This window comes from Pleurodeles waltl, chromosome 6 (genome assembly GCF_031143425.1).
Source record: "Pleurodeles waltl isolate 20211129_DDA chromosome 6, aPleWal1.hap1.20221129, whole genome shotgun sequence".
In the NCBI taxonomy this organism is placed as follows: Eukaryota; Metazoa; Chordata; class Amphibia; order Caudata; family Salamandridae; genus Pleurodeles; species Pleurodeles waltl.
This window is the reverse complement of record NC_090445.1, coordinates 1507435408-1507456217: the sequence shown is the minus strand read 5'-3', so window position 1 is coordinate 1507456217 and position 20810 is coordinate 1507435408. Positions and strand designations below refer to the sequence as shown.

The window sequence follows — 20810 nt, the reverse complement described above, 5'->3', positions numbered from 1 at the left end:
TTTGAGTCTAAATATTTTAATACGAAGGAGCTTACCACATTTTGTTGGTTTAAAAAGGGTACACGTACTGCAATATATAGATTTGTTCCACTGATCTGCATCCTGAAAAACTAATTACATGCAAACACCGGCATTAAAATCATGTAAACGTCCAGTGTCTGTATCGCTCTCAATACTGACTTAAACCTGTTTCTACATGTCCTGAGTTTTGTAGGCTGATGGGATTAATACACAGGCGAATCATGATTTGCCAGAATCACACAATGTGGCCAAGTGTGGAAGATGGATTAGCCATCACTCATGTATCCGAAGCTGGTACTTTGGCCATAGCACCTTAGTTCTACTCAGTTTCTCTAGGGCTATTGTGCAATAGATAATTTGAAATTCAATTTCCCACCTTGGCTGTCTGAAAGACCACAATATCCTTGTAACATGGACTGGCCCCTTTTTTTTTTCTCAAGTGGGGCGTGAGATTTGTCTTGGCTTTTTGTTCCCTGTTTTGAAGTTCTCTTCTGTTGTTTCTTCTTTAAAATGTCGTCTGACACTTCATAATCCTCAGCATATCTATCTTTGGAGGTTTCTGTGAGCCGGTGGCTAGCTCTGCCGCCAGTGCCTGCGGTTTGCGATCTCGATGAGAAAGTGTCTGTATTTTCACGCCACGCTAGTGCATCTTGTGAAACAGGAAGATCCACCCTTTCCTGGCGGAGCTGACCCAGACATCTTTGCATGAACCAGCAGCAGATGCAGCAACAAAGCCATTTGCTCTCTTCTTTGATGGAAAATCTGTCTTGACGTGTTGATGAGTTGCCAGAGGTGCCATGCCCATGGTTGGTGAGGTTACGAAGGGCCCTAGTTATGGTGTAAAGAAAGCCCTAGCCGATCCTGGATAATTGGTGCACGTGTCTTGTTCAGTTCGGGCCAGGTCACCTATTGGCCTGTCCATGTCTCACAGCCCTAGCTTGTCAGAGATTCCTTCCCATAGTCTGTGTAGGGGGCATGGCACTGGTGTCCCTTTTAGACATAACTTGGTATGATGGCTGCCTTTTCCGGGCCTGACCAGTTGTTCAATGAGCCCTGTTCCTACCTTGGTAGATGCCAAGAATGTCTAAGCCTGGCCAGGTGTTGGAAATGATCGGTGTAATACTGGTGTGCTGTTCAGACGTACACAATCAAAGCTTGCTGTAGTTTGCATTTTCATGGCCCAGCAAGAAAACTGGCGACGGCATTGGATCTTTGACAGAACGGTGCACAGCCAATGGGCTGTTAGGCAATGCACGTCGTACAAATGTCATCGTTCTTCATTCAGTGGTGCCTTTGCATACCCAATAACTGCAGTGAAAAGCATTGGGCATTATAGAGGTTTTTCCAGGGTCACACCGCTTTGGCGTTATAGTTGGAAAGAAGGGCTACTAGTTTCACAGAGATCAACCAGGCCATTAGAGCACCCTATTGTAACATTCAGTTCATTCCTTTCAGCAGGATAATATGAGGACCCCTGCCATTGACGCCCCTTCTAACGCCTCAGCTCCTTTGTCCTTTTCTGGTGGCTGCCCTCAATGCTGCCTCGAGGAACTGCACGAGCAGTGATAATTCTAGGGACCTTGAGGCCTGCGCACGCCGCGTGGCTTGGCAGCTTGTGGGAGACTGAGATAACACATTTCGGGAGAAAGATGGTATACATCTGCAGCCGAGCACGTAGACGGAGGACCGAAAATTGACTAGCAGCACGTACTCCCCTGGTTTTCTTTTTTTGTTGTTGTTGTGGCAAATGCATTTTTTGTGTTCTGTTGGATTAGTCGATCGTGATCAGCTTTGGTTCCTCTCCCCTAGCTTGTGTATTGGATTTTTCATCCTTTATATTCAGAATTCCGAGCGAGTGGAGAGTGTATCCCGTCCTCGGGGGCATCTTTGCGGTATGTGGACGTCTGTGCACTGCTCGACGGGGTAGGGATACTGAAGGTCAGATGCCACTGGATTGTGGTCTGCCCTGCCCTATCCCATCCCCACGGGTCGTTTTTGGTTGAACGCCCATACAGCACATATTTTTGTGCTTTACAAACCATCCTCGGCACGACACCTGAAGGCGCGCAAAGCGCGTTAAAGTGCCCCTGGAGTTTGGTGAGAAATCTACCTTTAATCGGTTACATCTTGGGACCCTTTTCCTGCAGTGTTGCTGGTATAGCAGCCACAGGTTCGGATACCGAGAGACCCTGCCTTGCACCAGTCGTGCTTCTTGGCGCTGCACGTGTCCGTGTTCCTGGCGGGCGCTCCCACACCCTCTGGATGCCCCCAGGGCCCCTTCCACCTGCTGACCACATTATGGCGCTGCCTTAAACCCTCACTGCTTCACTCTCTCCCCTTTTTCTGCCCCAAGCATTTGTTTTTTCTCTTGAGCCGTGCAACAAATCCAATTACTACAATTATCCGTTGGATGGATTGTGCGGAGTGTGTGCGTGGGGGGCAGCTTTATCCCCCCCTCCCCGGTGGCTGTCCATCAGCCTCGCCTGCACAGAATGGTGTCCCTGCAGATCTGCTCGAAAAGGTCTGTTCACTGTGCAGACTTTGCCACCTGTTCCTCCAGCCCGCTCCCCTCCCCCTCCCGTCCCTAGTGAATGGGCCGGGGGATCAGGAGGCACTTGCCAAATAGCTGGGCGATGCTGTCACCGCTGCCTCGCAGCACCTTGGGATGCACTCACTTTTTCCTAGCGCCGCGTTGTTAGCGCAGCTTCGGTTTGCGTTTTGACTTTGAATTAGATGGGAAATTAATACTTCCGAAGCACATCGCAGAAATTATTAAGGGCCACTATGGAAAGCCACGGGCACCGTGTAGTAAAGCTGCAGGCCTTGTACTGCTGTGTGCACGAGGGTTTGTGTGGTGTGGTATTTGTACAGTGCAAACCTAGTCGAAATGTAGTGGAGTGATCTACATGGTCAAAGGCAAAGATACCACCCGGAAGTGACAGGAGCAACAGCTAGTATCTAAGAGCGGGAGTGGACGCTTGCTTTGTTGTGATGTAGTGCTCTTTACAGAGGCGTATCATCAGCTCTTTCCTAAACTGGAGTAAAATTAGGCTGCCCTGATTCATACAAGGATGTGCTAATTCCTTGTGAATAAACCGAGACACCTGTTGCCTTTGTCTCTCTGTTTTGCATTCTTAGTTCGAAGTATGATGGTGACCTGGCTGTGGGTGTACCAAGAGCCACATGTGCTCATCCTCCAGATAAGCAGTCGGTGTTGCCAGTTGTGATGGCTTTGTAGATGATGGATCTGCTTGTGAAGATGGCCCAGGCCGGTAAGAGCAGCCAGTGGAGCTCCTCAGGATGAGTGTAGTGTGGTCCTGTTTCTACCCTCTCTCGATGCGGCATACCTGCTTCATATATGTCGGACTTAAGGTGGGCCAGAGTGGAGTCCAGGAGCCCGTCCAGATTTAAGCTTAGGATAGCTTGAAAGCCTGTTTTAAGTTCACTTTTTTGACAGTGATCTGATGCCGGGGAGTCTTGGTTTCTTAGTGATTTATCACTGAGAGCTAAATCAGCATTTAGGGTGAATCTGGGTGACCTGGCATTGGTGAAATTTGAGGTTCGAAGCTGTCCATGTCAATGTCGTTGAACTAGCCTTAGACGTCTACACCAGTTGACTGCACAGTGACTGATGCTGATATATGGTACCAGGTTCGGGCTGTATCATGAATGATGTTATGTGTTTGGCAGCCAGACCCCCAGTAGATTTGTTTTACTTTAGGCAATGTTCACTGATAATCTCTGTGCGTCCATTAAATCTGCTGTGCTAGTTTACAAGCCACTCTTGACTATTGTTTTTTGCTCATATGATTTCATACATTGGAGGGAATACAACAGCCAGCCAGAGAGATTTTTCATATGCTGTGAAGGGGGGTTTACAGGCCTGGCCACGGACGGCCTCGGAATGGACAAAGCCAAACTTGGCACTCTATCCAGAACACACTGCAGCTGTGAGTGAGTGAAGTCATCGGCCTAACAACCATTGCAAATACAAAATAAATACCAAGGAAAACAGAGTCCCTCAGTGTTCTCCCGAGTTTTAAATGTATTCTGTCCAGCTTGGGACGGCATCCGATATTGCCTGTTGCTGCAAAGAGATGAGAGCTCATTCATATGTTTGAGACCTGTGGCTTCATTTTATTACATTAAGTTAATAACTTTTCTTTAGTACCCTCTCCGGGGGGGAGGGGTCAACATTTGTCTTTTCCTTTAAGGAAAGATGTGTGTTTGCTTGTGGTCTTTGGTCTATCTTGCCACTTTGAGTTGCGGAAGGATACATTGTTTGAGTGGCTGTTTGCTTAAAGGTTGAGCATCTCTTACATCAGCTTGTTTGGGTGAAGGTTCCAAAATGAATAGTGGTTGTAAGTGCACCCTCGTGTGATCGGCTTATCATCTGGGACTCAAACTGTGGTTGTGTTTGACTATAAAGTCTAGATACCACGGTTATTAGGTGCATGGCAGAGTTAGCTTACACCCCATGGTTGCAGCCGTGGATCCATCAACGTGTGGACAAAATGGTGGATTTGTTGGTGCAGGACTCGAAAGTTTGGTCACTCCAAGTGTAGGGGCAGTTGGGATCCCCACTGCGTATTGCAAAGTTGTAACTGGTGAGTCCAAAGCCTGCTTGCTACAGATCAATATGCGCCACACCTTCAGCATCCTCCAGCCCGCTACGTGGCCATGGTGGTAATGCACCCAGTGATTATTTGTAAATAGCTGTGATAAATGTGTGCCTAATAGCAGTAACCGTATTGTGCCCTATCTTTCGATATTAACCATTATTTTTAATCTTTTGTAGATTTCTTCTGAACCAGCGGCCAAGAAACCGAAGAATGATGACTTGCGCCCTTCATCCCCCTCTTCCGCAGAGAAGGAGAAACAATCAAATTGGTTGCAGTCGCTGGCGAATTCCAACAAGGTACCCCAATTTTCTGCCTTGTGATTGGTCCTGGTTGCTATATTCCTTCATCATACGCCTTCTGTTTAGCAGAGCGGTCCTGGCATGCTCTGCCTTGAGCTAAGTGCGCCACGGTGTGCTGTCAGGAATCCAAGAAAGTCTCCATCATTCCCACCCCATTTGGCCAGCCTCACGTCACTGAGTATTTACTGGCAGGCAGCAACTGCACCGGATTTCACTTCTAATCCAGCTCTGGGCTTCCAGTGAAAGTTGCTAAGCAATCTGCACCAACAAGACAAAAACCCGAGCTGAGGTCTTGGAAAAGGCGTCCGCTGGCTCTTCAGACCGGTAGCCATGGCAGACGTCCTGCCATTGCTCTGCCAGCACTATGCCAGTGGGGTACAGTGTACCTCCCTTTTCCGGCATTCTGTCGCCATTCAATACATTTGCAGTCTGTTGGGTCATGTGCCAAGGTTTAATGCATTGAAATAGCCGGAAATTGACTTAAGTTAATATTGCTGGATATGGTTAAGAGAGCACATGCGTGTTTTTTTTTTTTAAGGACTCCTGTGTGTTTAGGAATGAGTTGTCCCTCATCAGTGGAGCACCTAGGTCCAAACACATGTTTTTATTTGAGGATGCTTTGTATGAGGAGCCAAACGATTTGAAAGGTACTGCTTTACTTGTGTAAAGTGACTGGTTTTGGACTCCTTGGACTGCTGTGGCACACCTCTACTAAGAACAGTAAGACCTCATGACCACAGTTTTGACTGCAGGCGCTGGCAGACATAAAGATTCTCGAGGCAGCAAAACTTAATTTCTCTGCTATAAGCGACTTGTTTTCCTTGCAAGTATGTAGATTTGCCTTTTGGGTCTGCTGCTTGGGATCATATGTGTGGTATTGGCTAAAGGGTTTATCTGCTAATATTAGAAAATGGTATACATAAAAGCGAAAGGAAACTTAAATCATTTTCGTGATGTGGCTGTTTTGCATTCTGTTAATACTGTGGATTATTTAGATTTTGGTAGATGCAAGATATCCTCTAAAAATTGGGCTGATATATACCACTTTTGTCAGACACTCTATGAACACCAGTTCTTCTTGCTATTCTGGCTTCATCACATGTCCAGATCATTCTGGGATATGAAGTCTTGAGTTTTCCCTCTGGACTCTTGGACACTGAAAGTACAAAAAGGGCCTAGATTAACTTTATTTTAAGTTCCTGCAGAGTCCAGTTTGTTCTGTTATAGTTTGTATTCAGATTCCTGGTTGTAACCCTGTAGAATGTCTCACAGATATGGCAATGGCAGTGTAATGCAGGCTAGTAAGGGCAGTTAATGGCCATCCAAGTCACCAGGTAATCACACTGCAAATTAAAAGAAGTCTTTGTTTTGTGCCTGGTGACGCTTTGTACTTGCAAAAAGTGCACTCACTATACGTCAGTCATGGAAGCAGACTCTCTACACCAAACATATGGCCATGAAGTGCACCTTGCATCATACATTATAACAGCCTGCAGTAGAGGCATCTAGGATCAGGGTAGTTTCAGAAATACTAGTCCTTCTGCGTTCTTTGCATTTATTCATTTTATCCTTATTACGCTCTTTTTTACTGAATTTTCTTTCAACTCTGTGTGTGTGTTTTTGTTTTTGTTGTTACTCGTAGAATATTGGCTGCATGCATCCACGGCAGCGCCTCTCAGCCTTCCGGCCTTGGTCTCCAGCCATTTCATCAAATGAGAAGGAAGTTCCCAGCCATCTTCCCTTGCTCATCCGAGACAGGTAAGCAGAGCTTATAGGAACTGATAATGCTATGACATATTGAGGAGCCCCCTTCAGACTCATGGACGTGTGAGACCCTTTGACCAATAGCGACAGGGAAACAATTGTTTGTTCTTGTGCTCTAAAGTACCCTGCAAACAGTGTTACACTCCAGAAAAAGCCACCAGGGAATAATTGATACCTGCAAACAAATTGTGCTGTCTCTAGCATGAATAGGTGGCATCAAGCTTTATGCTTCATACACCCACAATACTTTTTGGGACTCAAGTCCCTCGTGTGAGGAGTTTAATTTCTCAGCCTATATATGCACACTCTAGTGGCAGCTATAGACGTATCTTTCCCAAGCTACTTCATGGATGGTGCTCTCAACTGTTGAGAATGCCTGTGATGTCAATATAACCATTTTATGGATTTCTGTCCACCATATGAGAGGGGCCGTGGGGGGGCGGGAAACGCATACTTGTCCTGTAGAAGTCTTTATTAGAGCATCAGTGGTACTCTCTTCAGAGCTCTGCATGATACCTCTACACACCAGGGCACATACCGCTTTCAGTATTTCTTTATAGCTGAGGAGCCTCTGTGTGGTATTTTGTGTGGAGCCCTTTGAGGGCTTCCATATTCTTAACGTGAAGTGGGAACGCATCTTCCGAATGCCCCTGCCCTGCTTTTGTTTCTCTCATCACCCCATCACATGCTTTCTTTTTCCTCCGCCCTCACCCTTTCCATGTTTTTGTTTGCTTATTTCTAGGGAGGAGTTATCATTTCTTAGCACCGGCCCCCCTGTGCTACAGACTCCTGAGCGCCCGGGCAATCATTCCGAACATAATGCGTAGGTGTTTTCCTTCGTTTATTTTCAAATGCCTTTTCCACTTAGTTCATTTCACCCAACATTGTTATTTGCTTTGCATTTGTATGTATTTCCTAACCATCTAGATGCAGTATGAACATGTCAGTAACATTCAGCAAAACTTTTAAAGGGTTGTAAGTGTGGGTGTGTCTGTAGGCCGGTGTATTTTCGAGGTATGTAGTGTGTGTACATAGATATCTTTGTGTGTTTAGCTGTGGTATTGGACTAATACTTTGTGCATTTAACACCCGCACCCTCTCCCCCTCCCCTTCTCTCACACTGTTTTCAGAGAGCCACATGGCTCGAACATAGAGTTAAACTGCAGGACCTCTATGTAGATGAACTTCCTGTACCTGTGTTTCAGAGTGTGTTTGCATTTTACAAACGCACCTATGCATGTGAACATGTTAATGCGCTATCACTTCTGACGTAAGGCCTTAGCTCCTTGCAACATAACCATGATCCATGCCTAGTTTCGACCACTGCCTGGTTTTACACCAGTGCAGGCGGATCTGCCTTGTCATAGTGAGCAGAACATTGTGAGTGAAATGCGACCATGTATTACATGCACAGGCTATCCATCCATTGTATGTTGCACTCCGCAGAAAACATTCAGGAACACATTGGATGTTTCAAACCTTCAGCTCAATTCTAAACCTAGAATCGCCGAATTAAGTTACAGACAAGACTTGTTATCAGAACAGTGGAAATCTAATAAGATAACTGCTGTAGTGTTGCAAGGAAATCTAGGTGATTGGTGTGTAGGTATGACTGTACCTTTGAACCGTTGCCCAAGAAGAAGAGTCTTTAAAAGTGTTTGCTTGAATACATGGGGTTTAATAATGTTCCTGAAGTGTGGGATTTTCTATTTGTGCTTCATGGTAGGCAGAAACTGGTTCATGCTTATTCACTGCAAAAGTGTACCCTAGCATGTTAGAAATCACCCACTAGAATAACTGAAAATGGCTGGTTTTATATGGCCAGTGAGATATATACCATAACATCTCCTAGATTGGCTACAGATATATTTTTTGGCAATATTTCGATTTTTTAAAATCTTTATTCTGGAATAACACTGGTTAAAATGACTTTCACCCAAATTTCGACTTTGCTAACTTTATTGATCATGTTCGAATCAAATGCTACACTTAAAAAAGCAACAACTATCAAGGTTCCAGGCCTATTAGCTTTGTCAGGCACAGATCGGTAGAAAAAGAAATGTCTGAGTTATCTTGTGAGTTACAGACCTTTTTTGGCCCACATAAGACTCGGGCAATGAAAGGAATATAATTGACAACACCACATAACTTAGTCTTTTACGATTTCACACAACTTATTTTTTTCCATTTTCTTTTTGCGAATTGACAGTTTCTACAACTACAAAAGTTTTGAGAACGCAGTGGCACCCAATGTCGCCCTGGCACCCGCCGCCACACAACAGAAGATCATTCACGGTTCTCCGGGCTCGACGGCGACAGCAGCGCCCCGGAGTAGTGAAACCCTGGGTAGCCCAGTGCCGTCCCGAAAACGAAGACTTACAGCCGAAAACTCCGAGGTGACCGAGGCGCCAGCGCCTTCCACGATACCTCCCCCTGAGGAAGAAAAGGAGTCTGAGGCGGAGATCGAAGTCGAAACTCGAGAGGAGTGTAAGTGTGAGTGGACACATTTTTTATTAATACATATGCATGTGGGCACCTTTGTGTTTATAAGTCTTCATTTCGGAAGAAGTAGACTTTAAAAGTCCAAAATTAAAATTATTTCTCAGTGTTGGGTTCCCAGTTCAGCAGATTAAAAACATTGAAGGACCTCGTGCTCACAGATTTACTCACTCTGGTCATCAAACTCAAAAGGCATTCTTATTTACATTCTGGACTTTACCAGCTTATTTGGAGAGATATAGTCTAGCTATTTAGTTGCCTGCATGTGTAACAAGAGGACTAAGGTTTAATTTTAGCTAGAATCTGACAATACTTGATCGGTTACAGCCCGTGATCTTCTTCATGCCAGACTTGCCCTTCAAAATTGGGAACATTTCGAAACTTACAGTACCTCTGTTGTAGCCCGCTGCCTAGAGTTGTACTGCTTGTTGAAGGCCCGGAACCCGAATTGTAGGTCAGAGCTGCAGGGGAGGACCTGTAAGGAGGGAGGGGGCCTTTAACAACTGGCGCAGCCCAGTGCAGACGGCCTATAATTCCACCGACTAAGGGTAGAATGTTCCAAATTAGAAATGAGAAACAAACATTAGAATGTTCGAGAAGGTGGTTTATACCAGCCACTATAGGCCCTGACCCACTTTATTGTCTTAAAGGAGCTTTCAACCGTCTAATGTTCTAATATAGCTTTATAGCAGCTTTAAAAAGGTAGCGGGCCTTTAATAGCCAACATAGCCCAGCTACTGTAGGCTATCAAGCTATTAGAATATTCCACCCCATGAGGGCAGATTGTTTTCATTATACAAACAAAGGAGTCGTAGACCAAGGGGGTTGAAACCTCCCGCGGTCTCCGAAGCCGTTGTTGACAGCTCTTGCTATGAATGTTCAGCCGCTAACAACCGCGCGCAGGGCCAGGCTATCAGCTGTGGAACACGCACTGCAAGAGCTGCAAAGGGGGCTGAAGTCAGCCCCTGCCTCTCACCCGGCCCAGCAGTACTGCTTGGTGTAGTTCAGCCAAGCCAGATAGACCAGGAACTGAGCAGCATTCACCCCTCCCTTCTTCTGAATCCGAGGGACACCGAGTGCAAGAGGAGGGAAGGGTGTCCTGCTGCTCAGCCTCTGCCTTTCACTTTCCTCTGCCTCATTGATATATGTCCGAGAGGCAGGGGAAAGAGAAAGGCAGATGGGATATTGAAATGTTGAGAGCCTCTACTCCATTGTTTTCATCAGAAATCCCAACATTCCAATGGTCTAAAAACCAATATATTATAAACTAGAAGTTTAAGCTTGAGCCCACCTCAGATTTCTTCATACTGCTTGGAACTTTCTTCTCAGTATTCTCCTTCATGCCCAGAGACTCCCATAAACTGAAATAACCAAGAGTGCTCATCATACTAGATGACTCCATTCCATCGGGACCGAACTTTTCCAGTTCTAGATTGTCCTTTGAAGAAACACTATTTTCAAGTTTATCAGTTTCAACTGAACCAAGCCTACACATTCAGAATTTACCAATTTGAATGAGTCATTTAATTATACTGATTAATTAATAACATTCTTAAACTTCCTGGCCCATATGTTTTCTCTGAAAAAACCCTAATTGCAAGTCACTACATGCCAGTTGTTGGGCAGGAATCTTTGACTTATCCTTGTTAGAGTGATCAGTATATCCAAACCCTATTCAGTATGCACTCCTGATAGAGAATGTGGTAAATGCATGTGGGACCTACTTTGTTCGGCTGGGGTGGAGGGGTTTGACATTGGGTTCAATATCCACTGCTCACACAAAGTCTAATAATTGCCATAAGGTGTTAAAAATAAATGTATTCAGTTATATTGCCCAGTAGAAGTCTCCTCAAAGAGGGGAGTTGGATTTCGCTTGTTTCTCATCAACAAAATGTCAAATGATTTCTGCCGTTTATGTGGTTACCTGAAATGTGCTGGTGCCAGGTTTCCTCATGACATGTTCTTTCCTTGCAGTCACCTCATCTTTATCTTCACTCTCCTCGCCTTCCTTCACGTCGTCCAGCTCGGCTAAAGACCTGAGTTCGCCAAGCATGCCGGCCCCCAGCGTCATCAGCACTTCGACGATGGAGACCTCGGCCCACCCTGACTCCCATAGCAGTGGTTTGGAAGCGGAGCTCGAGCACCTGCGACAAGCCCTCGACAGTGGCCTTGACACCAAGGAGTCCAAGGAGAAGTTCCTCCATGAGGTGGTAAAAATGCGGGTGAAGCAGGAGGAGAAGCTGGGTGCGGCACTGCAGGCAAAAAGGAGCTTACAGCAGGTAAGAGTCACTCACTAGGCAGGGAGCTTGCCTTTTCTGATGATCTGACTGATGCCATCCTTTGAAGTAGTCATCATGACTTGTGGTCCATTGGTGGTTAGTAAACGAAAGGAACGTACCTTGGTCTTTTGCCTACTGGCCATCTTGCACTCACATTCTGTTCTAATTTGGTAACTTTTATGTGCCTCTGCTGTTGATCTACGTAGTAGGGATTTTAAAGCTCGATGTACCAATGGGCTGCTGAGCAGGCATATCTGTGTGTGTGACAAACTGAAGTATTACTCTTGAGTAAGTGGCATTGGTGCTATTGCAAATAATTTACAAAAAAGGTCAGATATTTATGGAAACAGAGCTCTCACAAGTTGCGGACTTTTAGTCTGATATACCAATGAGGACTGATACTTGAAGTAGTGGATAAGGTTCTGGTTTAGCCAAACCCCACCTTACACAGTGACATGTTTTAGAATCTCATAGTCTCACTCTGATAGTCTAGAGGCAGGAGCAGAGTCATTTTGAGAACAGTGTTTAGGGTAAGACAAAAGTACCACAGTCATTAGCTGTGAAAATGGACAGACAAGGACACTGAGAAGCCTTGGGACATCCTGGTCTGGTGCACCATCTGTGCCAGAAGCCAGACGAGAAATTCCTGGTGACTACATGCGTTAAAGAAGGGAGGAAGAACTTCATGCTCTGCTGGGCAGCTCTTTTAAGGACAACACACCTTGTGCTTGGCTGGATGTCTACCTGGACCACTCTTACATCACCACAGTTCGGGTCCCCCAGAAGGTTGTTCTGTGAACAGCCTTGAGTGATGAACATTGAGGGCAGCAATGGGACTCTGGAATGCAGCTCAGAATGAAGTAGGTCATACTTGGGCTGCTGCTTTTTCCAAACAAAAGAATCTACTTTCTGGAAAAGAGCTTGGGCAAGCCATATAACCAGCCATTCCCAAGATGGTGGTCTGTCCATAGGATGTTGTTCGAGGTGCCCTATCCAATATGAAGTTAAGCCTTTTCCTGTGATGTAAGTTCCGGTTTGAATCGTATTTGGGAAGGCTAAGCTAAAAGACAACTACGTCACAACACATTCAGCTAAAGATTGAGCTGTTTTTTTTTTTTATGTGCACTTACATTTTGACCAGTACAATCATACAAAGGTCAGTGTTCTGTCTAAAAGGGAATCATCTGTTTTACATGTAATGTATTAACACAAAAGGAACCTTGGGTCCCCGCCCCCGCTGGGGTGAAGCAGGGCAGTTTCCTTTCCAGTCGTGAAGTGTTCTAAAAGTAGCCGCAGCGAAAGTCCCCGCAGAGGTTGCTTTAACAATGGCCTGGCTAGGTTTTGAGAAAATGTTCAGGAGGAACAGGATTTCCCATCGCTCTGGCTGAGTACAGTTACTGAGCAGCAGTTCTGCTGATGCATGTGCTAGTTTTAGCGAGAGGGAGGAAATACCACTTCCGGTGTTTATTTTTGTCCTGAGCATTTCGCCCACTTCAACCCCTCGGAGAGCTTTTGAACATGTCGCAATGGCCCCAGGTCTCCAGCCCCAGCCCTTCTGTTGAGTGGACACCATGCCATCAGCTATGAATGGCGCCAGACTCTTTCTGTGTGCATCCTAACCGCTGGACGCAGACATCTACGTTTAATTATGTGCTCCACCAAAGTATGTCTTCACAGCCGTTCCTCCGTGAATTCTCCCATTTTTCAACTCTTACTCCTTTCCGATTTTCACATTCTGTTTTGAGATCTTTTCAAAGCCTTTTCTTACACATACATATTTTTCTTTTATCTAATCCTTCCTTGTAACTTTTCTATAACTTGAGATGCTTACATATTTTTGGCTACATCTTCTGGTTCAGAGCCGCTTCATGTTGCTTTAGCATTGACTTGCGCTTAAGGTTATTGTAGCTCGTAGGTCTTGGATTAAAGCAAACTCACAAACTAACCCTGAAGGCATGGTGAAGGCTGACTTCAGTTATCTTCTGATGACAGAGTTCAAACAATAAGGAGGTGGGGCTTCCCCGGATAGGATGCTCACACCTGTTAACCTTACCGTATAATTTAAAAAACGGTGGCTGGGGAACTGTTGATGTGGCCAACATTTTGAGGGAAAGGTCTAGTCTGAACTCCTGATTCCAAAATTGGAAAGTATGAGTGTTCTGTGCAGGTCCTCGTGTTCTTTGGGGCTTATTTTGTCATGTAGCCAATGCGTAGACATAAGGGTCTGACTGTTCTGAAAATAATTAACCACTGTTACATTCTTGTTCCACCCCACCACAGGAGTTGGAGTTTCTGCGTGTGGCAAAGAAGGAGAAGCTACGGGAAGCGACTGAGGCTAAACGGAACTTGAGGAAAGAGATTGAGCGCTTGCGGGCAGAGAATGAGAAGAAGATGAAAGAGGCCAACGAGTCAAGGATACGGTTGAAGCGGGAGCTGGAGCAAGCAAAGCAAATGCGAGTGTGCGACAAAGGCTGTGAAGCAGGCCGACTACGGGCCAAATACTCTGCTCAGGTAGGATCCTCAGACCCATTGATGTCAGCTGTAAAAACACTATTGCTTTCCCATAATTCCTGATGACTCATCTACTCCAGAAAGGCCGATATTGGGGCTACACAGATCTCTTGTTTTGCCATGTGCAAATATCTATTTAAATAGCACTGAAATAGCCTGTCATAAATAAATGCTATATTTAAGGACGCGCTTGATTCCTGTGACTGATGTATTGTCATAATTACAATTCTGGAATTTTATTTGTAATAATTGGCTGGTATTTTTCACTTTTTCCTACCTTACCAGCCCTCTTTCCATCAGTGACAAGACACTGCTAGCCCACACCAAGAGCCTACAATGCTCAAATATCCTTACTTTGACACCAAATGCTCCCAACCTCCGTTTCTCCATTGGATTTCATAGAAGGCACCTAGGGAAACCTACCAAACCTGTTCATTTCTGAAAACTAGAGACCTAGGGGAATCCAAGGAGAGGTGACTTGTGGGGCTCGGACCAGGTTCTGTTACCCAGAATCCTTTGCAAACCTCAAAATTTGGCTAAAAAAACACATGTTCCTCACATTTCTGTGGCAGAAAGTTCTGGAATCTGAGAGGAGCCACAAGTTTCCTTCCACTCAGCGTTCCCCCAAGTCTCCCGATAAAAATGATACCTCACTTGATCGTAAATAGCAACGCAGTACCTAACGAGTCGCCCACTTTGTAAAGTACTTCACAAGGTCCCCAGGCCTTATTCTTGCACACCCAGGGCTGTTCTTCTCTTTGGCAGCTGGACACCTTCATACATTACAGGCTGAACTACTGCATCATGGTGTATGTCAGGCTTCTGTCCCTAGGCACAATACCACTGGCCCAGAATGCAGCAGTGCACGTTGTCTCCGAACTGAGAAATGGGGCGTCCTCTGCATGGCTCGCAAACTGGTACACTGGTTGCCGTGAGAGCTAGAATGTGTTTTATCTAGGCATAGGGATACATTAATTATCCCATGATTTAGCACAACGATCTCTCCAATTAAAGTTTTATCTTTCTGTGGCCCACAGGACACTGAGATCTCAGTATCTGAATTTCCTGAATACATCAACAGTTCATCGGGTGAAAAGAGGCAGAGTCGAACAGTTTTGCTAGCCTCCCATATATTGGACAGATAGACTTGTGCTCCTTGTTACATCTATGAGAGACTTGCCTTTTTCTTCTTCCTAAGTAGGTGAAGCTCGTTCATGTCCCATAACTGACTCCCTATCCTGTAGCAACAACCAGTGTGCTTAATGAGTTCAGTCAGCTAATTACCCAAGCCTTGTTTATGTTCAGCTCGACCAGTCTTTTCATTGTGTTTGGCAGTGGCTCTCCAGGTGAAAAGAAACTTCCTCGTCTGCATTGCGATTTTTGGGAAACCAATATTTTTTTTTATTTTCTGTCCAGGGTTTCACCCTTGTGATTCTGTGATAATTAGTGGTTCTTCCTGGCGCTCCTCGTCGCGTCCCCAACTGTTTGCAATTGTTTGCAATTGTTTGTATGGTCTAATCTCTACTTTTTTGAGCTTGCAACTAGTGATAAAAACTTTCACCGAGTGAGAACGTGGAAAGCTGTCCACTGCATATCCACACTCTCACATAAGCAGCAATCTATGCTAGTTAATGATCGTGCTTTCTCGTGGAGCCCCCAAAATATATCGTTCAGATTAAAAAATAAGTAAGTACTTTTTTTTTTAATTGACTTGCAGGATTTCAGAGTGACCTGAGAATAATGGTCTTGAAATATACCGTCACTGGTGGGAACGGGGAGGGGTGCGATTGTTCTGATCTGGGACGTGCCAGATTCGGAGAGACCCAACAGGAAATGATATGGACTTCCTCTCTAGCGACACGGCTTGTCTGGCAGATAAGCTGAAGCCAGACTAAACAGTAGCAGAACCTCTGGGTGCCACCTGCGTCTGACTCTCACCTCTGCAGCCCGTGGAATGTCGGTGTGGAGTCAGTGCCGGCTTATCAGGCGTGCTGGATCCTACCTGGCGGCAGGACAGTACGCCGTGCTCCTGGGCAAGCAGCACCTGTGTGCATTCAGAGTGCCCAGACATGCCTAGCGATGTCACATTGGGTTCCAGGTGTACTTTTTGTATGTTTACACATGGCGTTGAGATTAGTTGTGTTTGCCGCTCCCAGCGCGTACCTTGGAGAGCAGTTTTCTAGAAGCGCCACAAGCTTCCTTTCCATTTTTGAAACCATGAAGTGGACTGTCTTTGACCTGATTCATACAGCTTTAGGGTGTTAAAAAAAAAAACAACAACAAAAACAATTCTGTGCTATTTGAATTTGAACCACTGGGGCAGAGTGCTGTTCCTACTTGCGAGTTCAGTGCTCAGGAGCGGTGATGCTGTCGCAGTCTGATGCCCTTAAAGGCAGATACAGCTAAGGCAGATTCACTTACCTATCAGACACACTTGATATTAGAGGGGCGCTGCAACTACCTTCGTGGTCTCTATCAAGGTACCAGCGTGTCGATGCAAGACCTTCTGATTGTCCAGTAGGATACTTTACCTTTGTACCAATCGCCAAGCGTTAGTACTTGCCTTAACTTTATCAACCCCTTCTTCACACAGTATACTGCCCTAAAGGTAAAAAGATGTGTTGCCAATATCTACCGGATCAGTTTGTGGTTTTGTCTCCTTGATGAAGCTTTATTAGCTGCTTCCTTCACTTATTTAAACGTTTTGTGGGATATTTGTCCAATTGATCTATTTAGCATATGTTTTTTAGGAGGAGAGGAAGGTATTCTCTCGCATTATTTCATAGTTTCCATGCTCAAAACACTATCTCCTGTTGCGCCCTTCTTCAGGTGCCTGTTCTGAACATGGTTCTCAGATTGGTTACCAAATGGAAGATTCTGACGACCATCTAGTGAACAAACCAAAGATACATTTCTCTGTGCTGCCCGAGCCCATCATTATTTTGTGTTCCTATGTTCCTGAAGGACAAATAGAGGTCATGGGAGGCTCCACGCTCCCATTAGCAGCCCAACTGTATTGACTTGAGCAGGTATTTTGGTTGTCAACTGTATACTAAAATACACCCACAATGAACCATGGAGATTTGGGGGTAGAATTTGAATGGTCGAGAGTGACACTTTGAAGAAGTTAGGGAAACCTTACAGTTTAGCTAGCAGTCAATACAAAGTTCACCTCTGTTATACAAGCTTGATTGCAATCCATGCGCTAGAGTGGTTCTGGGTGTCTCTTACTGGAAGTTCCTCCTTTTTGGAGCACCAATCAGTTTACCAGTCAAAACATTCCTTCTGACTCCTAAAACGGCAAACAACAGCCTCTCTTGTGTTGGTCCAAAAGTTGAGATCTTGGCATTTCTCAGTTTGCTATTTGTATTTCAGTGTTTTTGCATTTGGATTGAGACATATTGTGCTGTATCCATACACATCTGTTGAACCCAGGAACATGAGTGGGTTGTTCTAGCACAATGGGTATTCCTTCTGATAAAACGGACATTTAACAATTTGTTGCACCATGTTCGTTACACTTCCTAATCAGACCCTTTCTCATTATGTCCACAGATTGAGGACCTCCAGTTGAAGCTCCAGCATGCCGAAACAGATCGAGAACACCTACGTGCTGACTTGCTCCGTGAGCGAGACGCCAGGGAACACTTGGAAAAAGTTGTGAAAGAACTTCAAACTCAGCTTTGGCCTAAATCTAGCAGTCATACCAGCAGTGAACACACAGCGAAAGACCCTGAGAACTGAATAAAGACTAAAATATATACATTATATATTCATATACAGAATCTACGTATATGCACATCAGAGGGGAATGCGTGTTGTATGCCTGGGAGTTGCCTATGCGTGTGTGTGTATGTGTGTGTCTGTGTGCGCCCCTGGCGTGCACACAAAAATGGACTATAAATTGGAGGGAAAATGTTACTCGTTACAACGGAAGCACTGAATTATATGCCTCTCCTTTCGATTCACACAGCACAACATCGTACTGTGCCTGCAACACACCCACCGTTTGTAAGCAAACAAGTTTTGGACCCACAGCAAAAAAGGAGAAAAAAAGAGCTTTTCTACTCGTCTCATGTCAAGCGAGCGACATCGTCCAATTAATTCAAGTGGCCTCACCCCAGCCCCGCCCTCCTCTGCAACTCTCTTGGTTCTTCCGCTTGCTGGAACACTTTGAAATCAACAATTTTTTTTTTTGTTATAAGCTATTTAAATAGAAAAGTGAAAAAACACAAAAACATTATAAAGACTTTGGTATCTAAACCAATTACAAGATTTCGTTTTTATAACAAACGTGAAAAATAACCTGGTGCACAATTTTTACTGACTTGTTACAGACGTTGGGATTACTTCAATTAAAAAAAACAAAAAAAACAGAAAAAATCTGTTCAGATGCCATTTTGGGTCACCAAATCTCCGTGCAATGCTGTTAGCAAGCCACCACCACTGAAACCGTCACACATGCTTGGATGGGAATTTCGGATGCCTTTTATCATGTTGAATTTTTCTTTTCTAAATTTGTTAGTCTCTTTCTGCGATCCGTTACCTGCAGTGGAACAAGTAAGAAAGAAGTAAGTAAAAATGTATATCAGAGAGAGAGAGAGCGAGAGACCGTACCTGCTCAGCCTTATACGTCGTCAGTGTTTCTTAAACCTGTCATAACTTGAGAACTTGCTGTGTTCACGACATGAGCACTTTGGTGTGCGAAAAAAGAACTAGTGGAAAAAAGGAAGGCGAAAAAAATGGAACAGAAAACTGTAAGAGAGAAATAAAGTAGGATAAATGAACTTTGGTCATAAATGGATGAAAAGAGACCTATATTTAAAAGTCAATCTGAAATCTTTAATTCAGCCTTTGGTTTTGCGCACTCAACATTTCCTTTGTTAAATCGAGTTTTCCGAAATGCAGTATTTATCATTTGATTCCGTCTAAGTCCGATTGCCTTTACTCCTTGAAAATGCGGCAAACATTATCAAATACTACAGAGACAAGAAGAAGAAAAACACTTTGCTGCTGTGAATAATGCTTTTTCATTTATTTTTTAAGTAAAGTACCATATTATTTTTTTTATGTTCTTTCGGAGATGCAAGACGCGGCACTGGAAAAGAAATGCAGCATTACATGTCCTCTTCTTTTTATGTTGTTTTTAATGAGTAGAACTGCACTTTGTAAAAACACACACACAGAAACCCTCTCTACATTTTATTCCTCATCTATCTCTTCTCTATTATACACTGTTCTGAAAATAATTTTGTACCATACTCAAATACTTAAAAATGTAAGGACAAAATAAATGTGCTTATAAGCTACATATGGTGCTCATTGAACAAGGGACTTTTTGTTTTCAAGTGTTAAATGACAAACGTGGAGATGGTGGAAAGGTGTCCAACTTTCCATGTGTCCAAAAGTGGACAATAATCCAGTTTTCTTAATGGTCCCCTTCTACCAATAATTTATTTCCTACCCTTTTCCTACGGTTTCTATCACTTTCCACCAAAACGTACAAAGAGACAGTAACATTTCCTCTGTGTAGAAATACTGATCCCATTTTTTTTTGTTCTTCCAGGCACATAGGTTTGTTTCCAAGTCCTATAAGAATTTTCCTTTAACTTTGAAGTGGCAGCCGAACCTAAATTGATAGTACCGATTTTAAAGTACATAAGTAAAGAGCAAAAAATCACCTTGGTAGGTTAATTACATTCAGTGAAATAACCATTTCCATCTTTTTTCATAGAAATATATATATATATATGTGTGTGTATATATATATATATATATATATATATATATATATATATATATATATATATATATATAGTTAACTTGGAACCAGGTGGCACCTTGAATTCATATACGGCTTAAAGATTTAACCCATGCATCCTAGAGCTCACCCCATTGAGAATCTAAGCTTCCTAGACATTCAGAAGTGCATGGTGAAAATAACACAAAGTACTAGGCGCTTTTGTTGCATTTTTCAACATGTTATTTATTTTTTAAAAGTTTTTTGTTTTTTTGTTTTTATCTTAATTTTTTTCCACTTCTGTGTGCTTGCCATTTTTTCCTGCCATTGTCAAAACAAAATCTTATGCATGGAATTTAAAATACTTCATACGTGTATTCATTATGGGCATTACTATAGTCTTACCAAGATTTGTTTTTATATATTTTATTCATACTGTCTCTTCATGCAACTGACAAACTACTTACAATGGCTTCTCAAAGGGAAGTGGCAGGTTTTTGCTGGACCAGGGTATGGTTTAGGAAGACCAACCTCTTGTGAGTCAAGTGCTTTGCAATACTTCTGTTTTTGATGTGTGATGCGATTTAAGAAGTTACCCCAAGGGTAAGCCTTCCCGGTTTTGTTTGGTTAGCTGTTTGGAGACACGGGTGGACAAGGCTACGGGTAATGATGGGGTTTTCTGGTTAAGGTAGCGAGTGGAAGGCCAGTAAGCCTTGGCCCTTTTTTCCCTCGCTCGTGCAGTCCTAAAATGCTACTTGGCTGCCAAACAAGATCCTGACCTAATAATAATCAAGGTAGGATTTGCATCTTGGTGGCTCCCGGGTTTCCTGTTGCTACTTCTTATGCAAAGTTACTGGGAACTTTTCTCTGTATCACCAAGCGCTACTGATCCACACCAACCTCCAAATATTTCAGTTGTAGTTCTTGCTTCCTGTCAAACTCTCAGTTAATAAATGTACTTGTTTGGAAAAGTGAAGGTTGGGTGCGCGTCTGTGTGAACTGTGGAGCGATTATTTGGACAGAGCAGTCGCTTCAGATTGTTTTCGGTATTTATTCCCGGTACCTCAGTCTTGTG

General features: G+C 44.0%; 1 protein-coding gene across 2 annotated transcripts in view; it reads left to right on the top strand.

Annotated features, from left to right (window-relative positions):
* The window catches only part of SKI (SKI proto-oncogene), a 130110-nt gene extending 111571 nt beyond the window's left edge, over window positions 1-18539 (top strand). Inside the window, exons 2-8 of one of the 2 annotated variants that reach the window (XM_069240991.1) lie at window positions 4820-4939; window positions 6585-6700; window positions 7449-7529; window positions 8916-9199; window positions 11180-11484; window positions 13765-13995; window positions 17551-18539. In XM_069240991.1, coding sequence (XP_069097092.1) covers window positions 4820-4939; window positions 6585-6700; window positions 7449-7529; window positions 8916-9199; window positions 11180-11484; window positions 13765-13995; window positions 17551-17739 — 1326 coding nt within the window. In that variant the 3' untranslated portion in view covers window positions 17740-18539. The remainder of the gene's footprint in view (window positions 1-4819; window positions 4940-6584; window positions 6701-7448; window positions 7530-8915; window positions 9200-11179; window positions 11485-13764; window positions 13996-17550) is intronic. The other variant, XM_069240992.1, reaches the window with a different exon arrangement.
* The last annotated feature ends 2271 nt before the right edge of the window (window positions 18540-20810 follow it).